The 16,653-nt window shown below is 48.8% G+C and overlaps 1 protein-coding gene across 2 annotated transcripts; it reads left to right on the top strand.

The window, feature by feature from the left end:
• Positions 1-232: 232 nt before the first annotated feature.
• ZNF275 (zinc finger protein 275) lies at positions 233-15,004 on the top strand. 2 transcript variants are annotated; one of them, XM_032265337.1, is made up of 6 exons: positions 233-362; positions 2,662-2,738; positions 10,032-10,123; positions 10,206-10,320; positions 11,427-11,528; positions 12,548-15,004. In XM_032265337.1, exons 2-6 carry the CDS (start codon positions 2,708-2,710, stop codon positions 13,702-13,704), a joined length of 1,497 nt encoding a protein of 498 aa, XP_032121228.1. In that variant the 5' UTR covers positions 233-362; positions 2,662-2,707; the 3' UTR covers positions 13,705-15,004. The 2 variants fall into 2 exon arrangements, with proteins under 2 accessions (XP_032121228.1, XP_032121229.1); XM_032265338.1 differs by lacking the exons at positions 10,032-10,123; positions 10,206-10,320.
• The last annotated feature ends 1,649 nt before the right edge of the window (positions 15,005-16,653 follow it).

Below are 16,653 nucleotides of genomic sequence, written 5' to 3' on the forward strand. Positions count from 1 at the left end.
TTTTCATTCATTCATCTGCACGCTCATTCCACTCCTCCCCACCTCCACCCAAGCGTCTAGCCCGCCCGCGCGGCTCCCCGGCAGACGCATCAGACTCGCCCGCCCAGTTTGCCCCGCCCTGACCCCGCCCCTTTCCCTCCCCGCCCCCTTTCTGGGCCAATCGGGGCCGAAACTGGGTCTGGGGCGGGGCCTCGCTTCCTCAGAACCCCCGGCTGCGCTCGCGGCTCCGGAAACCCGCTGCGGGGCTGTTAGGCTCTGCCGGGCACCGGCTTCTCCGTGGCGCTTCCTGCCACGCCAGGCCTGCCTGGGCTTTCCCAGCGCCGCTCCGCCGAGTGTTGCGCGACGGCCGCCGCCAGGCGTGGGTGAGTGTGCGGGCCACGGGAGTATGTGCGGGGAGCGCGGGACTGGGCTCAGGGCCCTGGTGATCGTGAGGGCGGCAGGAGGACGTGCGGGCCTGAATGAGCTTGCGGGGCCGCGAGAGGATGTGCAGGGCGCGCAGGACCGTGTGCCGGGCTGGAGCGAGTGTGCGGGCCGCGGAAGAGTGCACGGTGGAGGGAGGGGGCGTCTCTGGGCGGTTGGAGAGCTGCTTGGCCTTGGGCCGGCCAGAGCTGGGAACGGGTCCCGGATGACTGGTACGAAGAGGCCCGAAGGCCTTCCCGAGGCGGGCGGGGGGCGGCGGTCCCGCGTGGGAATAGCGAAAGTGCGGAGGCCTGCTCTGCTCTTTGGGGGACGCTAGGGGTTGGGAACCGCTCAGGGGCGGAGAGAGAGGACCCCCGCCCCTAGCACCTAGAAGCCCCGTTGGGAGGGGGCGTTGTAGTGGGGAGCTTAAAGGACTTTTCACTGGTCTGGGGGAGGTGCTGAGCCGCAGTCTGGGTGCTGGGTGGGAACAGTTCCCACTAGGGAGTCCCTCCTTTCCTTTTGAGGGGGCGGGGTGATGTTAAGCCTCAGCTTGGTGGGGAGGATGGGGGCAGATACGTAGCCTAGAGAGAGAGCTGAGGGGAAGGAGGAGAGAGGAGGCGGTGAGCCGAGCTCAAGGCCCTCTGTCTGAACCAGTCTTTTTCTCTTGCCCTACTGGGGGCCGCCATCTCCCGCTCCAGTGCCTCCGCCCTCTTAAACTCCTTTGCTGGCTCCACCAGTCTATATTTGGGTGATTAATTACATGTCTTTTCCACACACACACCCCACTCGTCTGCTGCCCAAAGCCCATGGTCCCTTTCAAACAACCCCCCCAATTCCTGGCCCTCTTCCCAGAGGTCCCACCCTGCCACCCTGTTCCAACCCAAGCCCTCCAGCCAGCCTTGGCCTAGCTGGGCATGCTGCCCCCTCCAGTCTTCTTGGTCAATGAAACATTTCCTCTTCAACCTCAGCCCGACATTTTTCCTTTACAAGAAATTTTCAGATGGGATTGCTGGAACAGCACCTCCCCTAGGTACTAATGCTGCCTCAGTCCTTCCCCAACCTCACCCCCACCCCCACCCCGCAACATTGGGCCTTCAAGTAGAAGCCACTTGCACAGTGTCTGGCCCAGTTCAGTACATCCCCCCAAAATGTTACTTGGGAGATGTACTGAACTGGGCCAGACACTGTGGGTTTTATATATAGAACCCTACTGAGTGGTGATTTTTAGCCTTCTGTCTGTGAGGGACCCCTTGGAAATCTACTAGAATGTGTGAATTCTCTTCTGACCAGCACAGACTTGGAGATAGTGGGCTCCCATTTCAGGAGGCTCCTGGGAAGGAATCCTGTCAATGACAGATTTTGAGAGTTGGAGAATTTGGGCACCTCCAGATTCTAGACAGGCCAGTGTTAAGGAGGTGGAACTCTGCGTCATAATCTCCTGGATGCTTGTTGAAAAGTGCAGATTCCTTGGTCTCTCCCAAACCTGCTTCTCTGCCACATGAGTTCTTAGTGAACTCCAAACCAACTTTCTCACTCAATGATCCAGCCCTTACCCAAACCTGCCTAGGCTCCTTGGATGGCCCTGAGCTCCTTGCAATTTGCATAGCATCCCACCTCACCCCCAATTTCAAATCCTTTGTATCCAGGCAGTGTTACCTAAAGGAAGCTATACTTACAATTTATTTTGATTTTTAGTAAGATGCTTTCCTCAATTAAGTACACAAAGCTTTCCTCAATTAAGTACAACAAACACTACAAAATCCCTTTCTGGTCTACCTTCTGGCTTTTTATAGAAAGGAAATAAGATAGAAACCTAAACAGAAAGAGACAGGTGCCCAGGCAAAGTGAGAGAGGAAGCAGATGCCTTCCCACCCACACATACAGAAAAAGGCACACACAAACACAAATACCCCAAGAGAGACAGACTTCCCTGGTGAGATGCCCTCTCCTTAGGCCATTCAGGATTCGAGTAGCAGCCTGTTTGCATGGGACAGGTCGGAGTGGGCCCACATGGGGCCTTCACTTAACACCTCCTGGCCTGCCAAGTGGAAAGAACATAAAGGCCAGGCTCGGCGTGGCCCAGGGTTTGGCTCAGGGGTTGCATCCTGGCCTGGCTAGGGTGGATCCAGATCTTGGTGGCGTATATTCAGTTGAACCCAGTATCTGGCCCAGTTCAGTACATCCCCCAAAATGTGGGGGACAGGTTCCCGGGAGGTGCACACAGGTCAGCTTCTGTTCACCTGAATTATTGCAATCCAACAGGTGGGGCCTTACCTGCCAGTCTGATCCCTTGGAGTAGCTCTGAGCCATGATGAGTCATCTGTGTGTGTCTCTTTTGGGTAAGTCTGGGTGTTAATGTGTACTGTCTGCTGGCCTTGATGCTGGGCATGCTACCAGAAGACCCTGTGGGTAGGGTTACAACATGGTGAGGAGTATCATTTTGGTTCCAGAAGCACTTATATTTTCATCTATGCCAGTGTTGCTGAACTGTCTGCCCAAAGACAGTTCTCTCAATCCACGCACTACAGCTCACAGGAGAAAAGACATTCAGGAAAGAGAATTTGGAATCTAGTCTCTCTTTTGGATGGGAGAGGCAGCTGAAGGCATCCACCTGAACTGGATCTCTTGTGAGTGGAAACCTTTGAAAACACCCTTTGGGGTATATCTGCTCTTGCCTGGAACTGAACTGAACACAAGCCACCGGTTGTCTTCTGGGTAAACTCAGGCTTTAGGGCCTGAGGACATTGTGCTCCAGGTCCTTATTTAGATGCTTCAGAGAGTCCAGGTGTTTCTGGCACCCCTTGGAAGCTTCTGGAACCTTCCAGATGGACTTTATTTGGGTGCCCTTGCTGCCTTTCCCCTGCCCAGGGAAGGACAGCGCACCTGTTAGAGAATGTTGCTCGACTATTTGTGTGAAAAAATCAGTTAAACGCTGGTCTTTAGGTTCAGAAGCTACCTTTAGCCAGTAGCCAAACATCCGGCAGTGGGGCAGGGGTGTCCTTAATCCAAAGGGAACCAGAAAACACCTGATTATTACTACATTTTGTGACGTGGGTTGTTTTTTTGTCTCTGTTGAATTCAACTCTTCATTTCTGTTCTTCCACATCAAAGTGAAATGATTATTTTGGGTCTCTTAGTGTTTTCTGCTTCCATGCAGTAAAAATTTAAATAAGTTGGTTAAAATTTACATTGTGATCTAACCCATGTTAGCAGGAAGATTTGTTCACTCACGTGAGCTCTCGTGTTTTAAAAAGCATGATTTTTCAAATTATCAGGCAATAGGTTGACATAATTATTTTCCATTTATTCTAGCAGATGTTTGTTAAACAGCTGCAGTATAATGGTGCTTGCCTAGGTCCAGTGTGCAATTCACAGCTGACCTTGACAGGGCCTTTGCTTTCTGGGAGTTTATAGTCTTTAGACTATCTTCAGATCCCATTGAAAGAAGGCAAGTAATACTGTTTATATTAAGGATTGGAAATGTGTTTTCCCATAGTATTTCTTCGAGTTTTCATATTTCCCAGTTGTATGTAGTTGTGCACCCTACAAGATTCGGGGCATGCTTTTATGCTGTGAGTGAAAGTGCCTTATGTTCAAGGTCAGCATTACCCTGTGTGGTCCATCGGGTGTGCATTACAATGATTTTCATGTTCCATCTGGAATTGCTTTGACCTTGATTCCCCAAGATCCACTGTCAGAAGGCAGTGGACACCTGCATTTGTCACTTTTGCAACAGCATCCAGCTTCTTTTCCTGATTAGTTCCGCCATTTTAAAATAGAACAGTTGTGCGACATGGATCCTAAATGATCCAATTGTCTCTAGGATTGATGATAATTTTATTCTGAACTGCAGTAGGGATTAATATGTTACCTTTTTTAAAATGATCTTCCTTCACTTCTCCTAAAGCTCTTTTACCTGATATACTTGATTGATTAATTATGCAGAGTTTTGTTTCCTTTTGTGGGAGCAGGGCCCACTTCTTTCCTTTCATTTTTATGAGCACCTGTTAAATGATCTCCATGTGTCCAGGGGCTCTGTCACTGTGGGTGGTGATCACACAGCCACTGAGAGCTAAAATGCTCTGAGGCTAAGTCCCCTGAGTGAACTGTTTCAGGAAGGGCCACTCCTGTTTCTGCATAGGAAAGGATAATTAACAATTCATTTAGGGGTTGTGGTTCCAGCATTTCAACAGTTAATCATGCCAATTAAGTAAAAACACTTCAGTAGGATTTGCTCGATTAAATGGAACACTTTAAGATAATTTGCTCGATTAAACATGGTTGGCTTGGGAGGAGTGTGTGTCTGTGTGTGTGTGTGTGTGTGTGTGTGTGTGTGTGTGTGTGTAGGAGAGAGAGAGATGGAGGGGGAGAGACAGAGGAATAATGTGTCTCCTTTGCACAGTGAGGGCATGTTAACAGGATGGTTTAAAGGCAGCCCCCAAACACCCATATGTATCATTAGACCTAGATGCACTAAGCCTCACCCCCAGTCTGTCTTCTGGCTGTGGTGTGATATTATAGGTTGAATATTATTTTGCTATTCTCTGGTGTGGTTTGAAAAGTCTCAAATCTTGGGAGCTGGATATTAAGCAAGTTAACCTCTTGGATCCCTGGTTTCCTTCTCTGTGATAAGTGAGTTACGGGAAGGGAGGTGCATGGCTCCAAACACGTGTAGTGACTGCTCTATTTACCATGCCCCTCCCCACACACATTGACTCAGTCACCCTACAATTTATCAGAGGCCCACTCAGGGCCAGGAGCTGCTGCAGACACTGGGGACTCAGAAGTAACCAAGAATGAGAAAGCCCCTGCGCTGTTGGAGCTCCGTTTCTCCCAGAGACTGTCAGTTAGAAACAAGCAATTTCATTGGATCATGGTTTAGTCAGCAAAAGTGTTCCAAGTAGACTATGATGGGGACTAGAATGCCTTCACTAAAGGCATTCTACAGAGGTGACATTAGAGTTGAGGCCTGACATGGGCCAGGCACAGTGGCTCACACCTGTCATCCCAGCACTTAGAGGTTAAGGTGAGAAGATGCCTTGAGCCCAGAAGTTCGAGACCAGCCTAGGCAGCACAGTGAGACTCCATCTCTACAATTTCTGTTTTAATTTAAAAAATTAGCTGGGCATGGTGGCACACAGCTGTAGTGTCAGCTACTTAGGAGGCTGAGGCGGGAGGGTCACTTGAGCTTGGGAGGTCGAGGCTACAGTAAAACATGATGGCACCACTACACTCTAGCCTGGGTGACAGAGCCAGACCCTGTCTCAGAAAAATAAGAGTAGCGTTGAAGCCCAAATTCTCAGGAGCCACCCATGAGAAGCTTATGGTACTCTCAGCAGTTTCAGAGGCCTTGAAGTCCACAGCCTTGGCCTTTCTAGGATTGAATGAAGGCCAGCGTGTCTGGATATCACTGAGATGTGGCAGGGCAAGATATGGGATTGGTGGGCTGCGCCAGGGCCTTGTTGGAAGGTTAAGTTCTTAGGTCTCTGGCCTGAGGTCAACAAGAAGAGGTCTCTAACAGGTCCTCTTTCTCAGAGGATGTATCCACAATACCCCCCTCTCCAGTCCATTTGGCAGCCAAACATCAATGTCAATTAGAAGTAAATTTCTAAAAACTGAATTGTATAAGTAATTCATGACCATTTCGTTTTGTACTGGAAGCCAAAGTCAAATTAGACATCGAATGTATACTAGAGGAATCCAGTGGACCAGCCGGGCCCTGCCCAGGTGACAGTGGGACAGAGAGGGCGTGGCTGCTGAGCACCTGAGGATGAACACAAACTCACTGGGGAAGCCCCTGTGCCAGGCAGCCAGTTAAAGATGGGAATGGGGCTGCCTTGGACTCGGGCTAGATGAGGCCTTCTGCCAACACTTCCTAGGTGCTGATAGTTTGCGAGGAGGAGCCCAGAAGTCACAACCCCATGGGCCTGTCTCTAGGCTTTCTGGTCATTGCCCTTCCTGGACTGCCCACAGATTCCTGCCAGCCCTCCCCTGCACTTGCCTTGCCGTGTGGGCATCCCAGGAAATGCTGGTCTTTTGACCCAAGCAGAAGGGCTGTTCCCCATTGACTCCTTGGCCTCGGCCCTTGGCCTTTCACATGCTGAGCATCTTTCTTACCCAAAGTCTTTTAAAACCAAAATATTTTACAATTGTTGTCCTTTTCTGATACCAACAAAATTCAGCTTGGTTACTAAAACTTCTCAGGTTCCAGAAAAAGAAAGCAGATCTTTCTAGACCTAGACTCTCCCCCACTCCAACCCCATGTGGTCACATACACATTGAGATGTGTTTATTATAGCTACAAGTCTTTTCCTTTTCTCTCTTAAAATACAAATATATACTTAGCCATCTCCTCCCCTTCCTTTACCTTCTTTGGGTTTTCAAGGGAGAGTTACTATGTCTGCCTGTATCATCTGTGAAGGATTCACATTTTTGTCATCTGTAGCACATCATCCTACGTTGGCACCTGTTGGTTTATATTGGAACCCTCCAGTTTTCTTCCTGCCGAGTTCTAGGAATCTTCGGTAGTGTCTCCAGAGCTCTTAGCCACATTTGTCATTTATTCTTTCTGCCACTGTTTTTGTGACATTGGGATTTTTCAGACTCTTTCTGTTGGTTCTAGTATTATGTTTTCCATTCTCCATCCGTTTACTTTTAACCTATCTGTGTCTTTATATTTAAAGTTTCTTGTAGACAGTATGTCTTCTTTTTATTACAGCCTGAAAATCTGCCTTTTGATCAGAGTGTTTTGTCCATTTATACTTACCTTAATTATTCACGTGGTTGGGTTTAAGTTTGCCATCTTGCTATTTGTTTTCATTTGCCCCTTCCATTCTTTTTTCCCCTCTTTTTCTTTACCTTTCTTCTTTCAGATTATTGTTAGTACATATTTGATCTCTGCCGTTGGCTTATTGGCATGTATCAGAGTCTTGGAGGACTTGCCAGAACACACAATCATATGTTTTACTTCTACTGATGTTATGAACCCCATACTACCTTATTATTATTTTTGCTTTAAATGATTAATTATTTTTTAAAGATTTAAAAGTGAGGTGGGTAAAAGCGTTTTATATTTCCCCAAATATTTACATTCCTGGTGTTCTTCACGCCTTTGTGTAGATCCATCTTACCACCTACTATCATTCTCCTTCCACCTGAAAGATTTCCTTCAGTATTTCCTGTAGTACAGATCTGCCGGTGATGAATTCTCTCAGCTTTTGTCTGAAAACAAATTTTATTTTGCCTTCATTTTGAAAGGAAATTTTCCTTGAATATAGAATTCTAAGTTGACAGGTTTGTTTTTTTCTTTCAGCACTTTAAAAATGTCATGCACTGCTTTTCTGGTTTGCACTCTGATGAGAAGTTAGTAATTACTCTTTTTTCTCTCTACTTGAAGACTTTCTCTTTATCACTGGTTTTTCAGCAGTCTGATTATTATGGGTCTTTTAAAGTCTTGCTAGGGGTTGATTGAGTTTCTTGGATGTATGAGCTTACGGTTTTCATCAAATCTGGAAAACTATCCAGCCATTATTTCTTTGGCTGTGTTCTTTATCCCTCCCGCCATTTCCTCACCTTCTCAGGTTCCAGTTATGTAGGCATTAGACCACTTTCTATTACCCCAGGCTATTGAGATACTGTTTGTTTTTAAAAGCTTCATTTGAGCTAATTTATATTGCTATGTCTTCAAGTTCTCTAATTTTTGTATGTGGTATCTAATCTGCTGTTAATCACATCTAGCAAAATTTTCAATTTAAATATTGTAGTTCTCACCTCCAGAAGTTCCATTTGGTTCTTTTTGTATCTTCTGTTTCTGTCACTATATTCCTGTTTTTCTTTTAATGCTTATATGTCGTTAAACTCACTGTTATCATTGTCTGTCAGTCATCACTGGTCATTTCTGTGTGTTTCTATTAACTGGTTATTCTCCTTGCCATGGGTCACATTTCTGTGCTTTTTGGCATTTCAGTACTTTCTGATTGGATGTTGGATATTATAAAGATTATATTGTTGAGTGTCTGGATTTGGGGTGATAGTTATTTGTGGATCAGTTTGATCCCCTTGAAGCCTATTTTTAAGCTTTCTTTGAGACAGATCTTGTGTAGCTTTGGCTCTAGGAATAGATCAGCCCTACTACTGAGGCATGACCCCTCTGGATTCTCTACTGCGTGTCCCAGGTGATCACAGAGGACTCTCTACACTGATTGGTCAAATCTTGAATGTCTCCCTACCTTTGTGTGTCCTGAAAATTGTTCAGCTTACAGCTTCCTGGTCACTCTTTTCCTGGGCTTTTGGAGTTTCACTCTATACACGCATGGCCTAGTAGTCAGGAAAGACTCAGGGGAGGCTTATACAGATTTTTTGAAGCTCTTTTTTCTGCGTAACTAACTCCTTTCTGGAACTCTGCTCTGCAACTTCCAGCTCCCTCAGCTGCTCTGAATGCTGGCCTGTGTCTCCTCAACTTGGCGAAGCCACTGAGCTCTGTTTGGTTCTCGCCACCACCCCCCCACCACCCCCACCCCCGCCAAACACACAATCTCTATGTGGAAATTGCCTCCAGGCAGAAAGCTGGGGCAATCATAGGGCTCCCATCATCTATTTCTCTTCTCTTGGGGATCATAATTGTGTGCTTCTTGCTGTCCAGTGTCTGAAAATTGTTTCACATATATTTTCTCCATTTTTCTACTTATTTATGGCAGGATGTAAAATACGTTCCTTGTTACTCCATCACAGCCAAAAGTGGAAGTTTCTGTCCATTCTTTTTAACATAACATCTTTAATTTTGAATAAAATTCTTTCTGGAGTAGCTGGATTTTGTGGGCCTTGAGCCAGTGTAAAACGCCTTCCTTTTTACTGAATTATGAGTTGAATTGAATTGTCATCAGAACAGGAACTGTGTAGCTGTTTCTTTGAACTCACTGAAGTGGGAGGCCTATGATGCGTGGATGTCGGTGACTTTGGAAGAAGAGGGTAATTTGTACAAATCGTTCAACTTTTATTTAACAATTTAGTGTTTGAAGATCTTTTCTTTGAGGCTTATTTTTCCAGCTGTTTTGTTGAACTTTTCATTTGGCTGAATGCATTAGAGAACTGCTGTCATGTGTACCCGTCTCGCTGTCACCAGGCTCCTTGTTTCAGTAGGCTGTGGCTTTTAAGGGCCTCACTGCTGATCTAGAAGCCCCGGTTCCTGCTCTCTTCCCTCCGGCATCCTGATCTGGTTCTTTGTTACCTCTACAAAGTTGGAAATGGTCTCTCATTCCTGGTTATCTCTTCTGATGATCTTCATGTGCCTCCTTCCTGTGCAGTGTCAGCATGGACTTCTTCTAGGCTTGTCAGTCTCCCTGCCTCTGGCTCTCTGTCTAGATCTGTCTTCTCCTGGCTATGCCTGGGCTGGCATTTGCTGTTCTTGTCTTGGCTGCCTCTAGCCTGCTTCTGTTCATTCTTTGCCAGTTTGCTTTCCCCACTGTTAAAGGTGTGTTTCTCTGGCATCTCCATGCCCTGGCTTGTCATTGAGCCAGCACATGAGAAAAGACTCAACAAGATCAGAAACCAAGGAGAAGGAAATCACCAGTGTCATCCCAGGGGACCCAGAAACAGGGCTGTTGTCACTCATGGCTTTTTTTACTTTCTTTAGGGTCCACCTACTCCCCAAGGTCTTGCCCTTCCCCAGGATGGAGCCCCAGGAAACCAGGTCCTGGCAGTCCCTCTTGAGATGCCAGAGGCCCAGGTGAGCTGTGCTTCCCTCTGCCTTGCTCAGGATTCTGTCACTGCTCCCTGAATCTGGCCTCGACCTCTGTCTTTTGCCCCAGCATGACACACAGCAGAGTATGAACCCCAGCTGCTGCCTTCCTGCCCTCCCACTGCTTCTCTCTGGAGGCTGCCAAGGATTGGATGTCCACTGGGCTTGGAGTTCCCATCATCCAGGTGGGGGAGCTGAGTTTCCATCCAGGAAAGTGATTGAACGGAGGTCCCTTGGAAAGACAGGAGAGGCCAAGGCCATGGCCCAGGGATCCTAGTTCTTCATCAGGTTCTCTTTTTAGGACTTCTTGGAGCTGTGGTTAGACCTCCATGTTAGCAACAGACACCCACTCTAGACCCTCACCTCTTGTCCCTGGCATTAATGGCACTGCCCCTGCCTCATTCTAAAATAGATGGAAAGAATGATTAGCCCTGGGAATTCTTTCAGGATCTGGTGACATTTGATGATGTGGTGTGGTACCTCACCACGAGTGGTTGAGGAGGGATCCTGAGCAGAGGGTGCTGGCATATTATGGGAATATGACCTCTGTGGGTAAGGATGCCCCAGCCCTTCCTCAAATTCACTACCTGCTTAGAGTGGGACAGGGGGCACATGGCTACCCCCACAGAAGCTCAACGTCTCCCTGAGTTTTGGGGAAACACAATGGGTCTGCCACACCTGATATGTCACCACCTCCTCAGGGCGGCAATGGAAAGAACCCCTCTCAGTCTTTCATTGGGAGAGAAATTAGAACACTGCCACTGTAATGTAGAATACTCTTTTCTTTTTAATGCACAAATTATGCAAATTGCATGGCCATTTGATTTGAGTTTACTTGGGAGAAAGGTTGATGTGATCAAGGTCTTGTTCATCCATTAGGGGTCTGCATGTATGCAGTGGGGAGGAGTTTTTAGGAGAGACTGTTGGGAGTCAGATTTGGGAGTTGTGGACGTCCTCGTGTCGGGGAAGAGCATGAAGTTCAATGTGTGAGCACTGAGGGGGTGGACAGGGAGAAAGCAGGGTCAGGATCACCTCTTCAGTGTGGCCACTTGGTGATACTCCACAGGAGCCTCCCCCAAGTGGGCCCAGAGCCTGCCTTCCTCAAGCTCCTGGAAGGAGCCTGCCTTTGGGAAATACTTTTGAACTGAATGAATGACTTGCCTAAGGTTACGGCCAGCCTGGTCTTTGAAGAGTGAAGGGGGTTCCCCTTCAAAGGCCTTGCTCATGCTCCTCCACTATTCTCATGTCACCTCTGGCTGTCACCATAACCAGTCTCCTTTTCCATGAGCAGGTGTTCCTGTTTTGAACCCTGCCTTGGCCCCTCACCTGGCACAGGGACAAGTGCTGTTGGTATCAGACCCATCGCCCAGCACAGATCCAACTAAGTACTCTGGTGAGTGAAAAAGAAATGTGAGAAAATCCGGGGAGGCCCAACTGAATTGCAATGGGGTTTGGGTTAGGGTTGGGGGGCCCAGCTGAGCTCTTGGAGTTGAGGTTAAGATTCGGAGGATCAGCTGGCCTCTCAGAGATTTGGAGTTAGAGTTGAGGGGCACAGCTGAGCTCTTGGGGTTGAAGTTATGGTTGGGGGGCCCAGATGAGCTTTTGAGATTGAAGTTAGGGTTTGGGGGCCCTGCTGAGCTCTTGGGCTTGAGGTTAGAGTTAAGAGAATCAGCTTAGCTCTCAGGGGTTTGGGTTGTGGTTGGGGAGCCCAGCTGAGCTCTTGGGGTTGAGGTTAGGGTTGACAGGATCAGCTGCGCTCCTGGGGGGTTCGGGTTAGGGTTGGTGAGGCAATCTGAGCTCCTGCGTTTGAGGTTAGGAGTAGGGAGCCCAGCTGAACTTTTGAGGTTGAGGTTAGGCATGGACGGGCCCATTTGAGCCCCTAGGGTTGAGGTTACGGTTGAGAGGATCAGCTGGGCTCTCTGGGCATTCGGGTTAAAGTTAGGATCCCAGCTGAGCTCCTGGGGTTGAGGTTAGGTTTGGGAGGTCTCAGCTTGGCGTTTGGGGTTCTAGTTAGGGTTTGGGGCCAAGCTGAGCTCTTGACAGTGAGGTTAGGGTTGAGAGGATCAGCAGAGCCCTTTGGACATTCAGGTTATGTTTGGGAATTCCAGCTGAACTCTGGGGGCTGAGGTTAGGTTTGGGGGCTAGCTGAGCTCTTGGGGTATAGGTTAGGTTTGAGAGGATTAACTGGACTCTTGGGGTGTTTTGGTTAGGGTTCGGGGAAGTGTGATCACTGTGATAGTATCCAGAATGAGGCCCCTCTGTCCCTGGCTTCTGCAGTCCTTGCTTCTGGTGACTTCCAGGCCCTGGCCCTGTGCTCAGTGGCTGTCTCGGAAAGCAAAGGATTATTGACAAAGGGAAGGCCCTTCCCTCCTTCCTCCTCTCGTGCTGCAGTGCCATGTGTTTTCCTTTCAGAAAGCACCTCCGCTACCCGACACCAGATGATGGGGGAAGACACCCAGCCACAGGAGATGGCATCCACAAGTTCCCCAAGGGCCAGTGACCCCAGTCCTGAAGTCAAACAGCACGGAGACTCTGACAGGAAGAGAGGGAGCCCACAGAATCTGCCCATAGAACATCCTTTTGCTTGTAAAGAGTGTGGGGACACCTTCCGGCTTAAAGTCCTGCTTGTCCAGCACCAGAGAGTCCACAGTGAGGAGAAGGGCTGGGAATGCGGTGACTGCGGTAAGGTCTTTAGGGGGGTGGTGGAGTTCAATGAGCACAGGAAGAGCCACGTAGCTGTGGAGCCCCGGCCCGGCCCCAGTAGGGCCCTGGAGAATGCCACGGAGAAGAGGGAGCAGATGGAGAGAGAGGCCAAGCCCTTCGAGTGTGAGGAGTGCGGGAAGCGGTTTAAGAAGAACGCAGGCCTCAGTCAGCATCTGAGGGTCCACAGCAGAGACAAGCCCTTTGATTGTGAGGAGTGCGGGCGGTCCTTCAAAGTCAACACCCACTTTTTCCAACATCAGAAACTTCACACTTCGGAAAAGCCTTTTGCCTGCAAGGCGTGCAGCAGGGATTTCCTGGATCGCCAGGAGCTTCTCAAGCACCAGCGCATACACACCGGCCACCTGCCCTTCGACTGCGACGACTGCGGCAAGTCCTTCCGAGGGGTCAACGGGCTGGCCGAGCACCAGCGCATCCACAGTGGGGCCAAGCCGTACGGGTGTCCCCACTGCGGCAAGCTCTTCCGAAGGAGCTCGGAGCTCACCAAGCACCGGCGGATCCACACCGGCGAGAAGCCCTACGCCTGCGGCCAGTGTGGCAAGGCCTTCCGCCAGAGCTCCAGCCTTCTGGAGCACGCGCGCATCCACAGCGGCGAGCGGCCCTATGCGTGCGGCGACTGCGGCAAGGCCTTCCGCGGGCCCTCCGACCTCATCAAGCACCGGCGCATACACAGCGGACTGAAACCCTACGAGTGCGACAAGTGCGGCAAAGCCTTCCGCAGGAGCTCCGGCCTCAGTCGCCACCGGCGGATCCACAGCGGTGCACGACGCTGCGAATGCAGTCAGTGTGGCCGCGTCTTCAAGAGGCGCTCGGCGCTGCAGAAGCATCAGCCGACGCACCACGAGTAGAAACACCCTGCGGAACAGGGACTGGGTCCCCAGAGGTGGATGGCAGAGTCAAAGGAGATGAACAGTTTTGTAGCGCTTATATATTTTGTCTTCCGAAAGGTTGAAACCGATTTACACTGCCACCAGCAATTTATAAGTGTGCATTATGCCCATCGAGAGTACCATCAAGGTATTTCAGTCCACATGCCTTGAAACCAAGAATGAGAAAGGACAAATCTGAATGTGGGGTTGGGGCTTAGAGGTCATCGACTCCAACCAAGCTCCCCCTGACCCAGAGAAACACACAAAGCTGTTCCACGATGGCGTCCTTATAATGTGATCCCAGCTTCCTGAAGACAAGTTGCCCTCACGTTTTTTTTGCCTACTTGAATTTATACATGTTGGGGGATGTAAACAGAACACTCAAATGTCTTAAAATATTTAATTTATTAATTTAGTTATACATACATATTGTAAATCACATATATAAAATAATATATTAATTTAGAAAATGCCCCGTTTTGCCACCCTCCCTTTCACGAAATCATTTTACTCTGACTCCTCACTGTCTTCACTAGCATGGGATCCCTGTTTGAGTCATCAGACAGTTTCAAAACATCCCGTCGCTTCCATCTGAGCTCTGTGCAATAGCTCAGTGACAGTCCCTAAGTGAGGTTCTCATTAGAAATTTTCTCCCAAGTGATAAGACCATATTCACAGAACATTAGGACGATTTATCTTGTCGTTTTTCATCTGTGCTGTGACTCTGAAACATAACCACTTAAGGTGGTGCTTTTTCAGACAACCTTTTCAAGCATCCAAAATGTCATTGTGAGGCCAAACACCTGGTAATAGTTACTGACTCTGGGTTAAATGTCTGTGTCTTTTTTTCTTAAACAATTTCAATTTGGTGTCCCCTATAAATATCCAAAAGTAGCATCGATTGGGGTTGTTTTGAACTAATGGGTCTTGTCCTCAAGCAGCACTATTTTGTTCAAAATAAAATAGTTGAGAGCATGGCCCTAAGAAGAGATACATCTCAAAGACTCAAGTGCAGGGTGACACCTGCTTTTGGAAACAAGAGCCTTTCCTGGTATCAGGCCTAGATGGTACTTCTCCAGCCTTCTGTTTCTAGCTCTGTAAAACGGGGGTGATCACAGCACATAGCTCCGAAGGTTATCACGACGACTGGGACTGCCATCGTGCCTGCAGAGTGCCAAGACCACCAGACTGGCACGGAGGTACACACTCAGTGAAGGCCATCTGCTGTCATTGTCATAGTTATTGCTGTCATTCTGTGGCTCGTCAGTTCCAGAACTGGGGATAGACCTCAGGCCTCCTGACCACCAATCTCATCTTTTTTCTCTTAGGCAATGACTTAAACACTGTTTCTGGTTTTTTTGCATGCAAATTGTTCATTCATCTCCTTTGACTAGTTATCAAGTTACCTTTGGATATATTAACTTTACATAGCAGTTCTTTCTGTATTGATGGTAATGTTCTCTTTTCCAGTTTTATTGCTTTGCTCTTTGTAGCAGTTTTATTACATTTTTATCGTGAAAGCTTTTAAGTTTCACATATCCAAGCTTTTAATTTCTACGTTTCATTGCTTCTGTAGCTAGATATGATGACATTTTTTCTAGAATTTTAATTACAAACAAAAAGCTGAAACTCCTGCCCATCGGAAGGTGAGTACACCAGGTGGGCAGGCTGGATGGAAATGGGCCAGAGAAGCAGGCTCTTTCCTCACCCCAGATGTAGACTCCGTGTCTGTCGGTGGGCACCACTTGACTATCCAACCTAGCCACTGTGGCACGCTGGAGATGCTCCCATCACAGACTCGCCAGAACTCCGTGACTGTTCATCAATGTAGATCCTGCCAGCAACAGCTGGGCTTGGCCTCACCTAGATCAATGGGGTGTTCCAAAAGCAGCCCAGCCGTCCTTGGAGTTCCTGGGAGCCTTGGCAGTGCTCAGAGTGGACTCAGTGACTGAGCAGCAGATCCACCCAAGACACATCTCCTTGGACACAAGAAGACTTGCCTGGACCACCTCCTCCTTTCAGCCAGTGACTCTAGAACTAGAGAGAGATTGGTTCATAGGCTTCTGCTTTGGGCAGCTAGGGGAAAATTCACCCACGTGTTCTGGTGTCACTTCCTGCAGCCACGCCTAAGCTAGGGCAACAGAGCAGAGGCTCCGAGCGGAACCCTGCCCCTCCGATGGCCTGCACTTCATGCTGATAGAAACTGGCAGCACTGGCCTGGGCTATGACTTACAATAGCCATGCCCAGGAGGAGCACTAAAGCAGAGGTTTGGAGGACAGTGGTATTCTTCTGACAGCCTATGTGGCACTGAAGTAGAAGCTGGTCCTCCTGGGGCTCAACTGCCATTTGCAGTGGCCTCCCCCAAGAGGAACAGCAGCAAGGGCTGGCAAGGAGCCTGCCCCTCCAATGGCCCACAGTAGCCAAGATAAAATCCAGCCACACCAGGGCTGTGGTGTGACTTCCCAGCGGCTGTGGCTGGGGACAGGGACACTAGGAGGGCCTGGCAAAGAAGTGTGTCCTTCTTGTAGGCCCACCAAGGCGGAGGCAGAGCTTCCTAGCAGACACAACTTGGAGGGGCCTCTCAGGCCCCCATCCTGGGAAGCAAGGTCCTACAATGACCCCTGTGACCTTGGCCAGAAGGTCCTCTCACATGGACCCAAGCCACCACAGTGGCACTACGCAGCATCTCCACCCTGACCCCTAGGTTGGAGAGGAGCCAAAAGCACCTGTTACATAGTGATTCCTTTTGCCCTGTGGGCCTCAGTTCCTGCAGTAGTTGTGAATCTGTGACTGAAATCACTACTTTCTTCTCGGATCCGTTTTGTCTTTTCAAGCTGTTAGGATGTGTTTTTACAGCTGTCATTTGATAAAGGTTAACCTCTACCAGGGGCAAGTCTGACATCTTTACCTAGAAGTACTTTGCCATG

Source organism: Sapajus apella, unplaced genomic scaffold, assembly GCF_009761245.1.
Source record: "Sapajus apella isolate SASKATOON/1434 unplaced genomic scaffold, GSC_monkey_1.0 scaffold149, whole genome shotgun sequence".
Taxonomy (NCBI): Eukaryota; Metazoa; Chordata; class Mammalia; order Primates; family Cebidae; genus Sapajus; species Sapajus apella.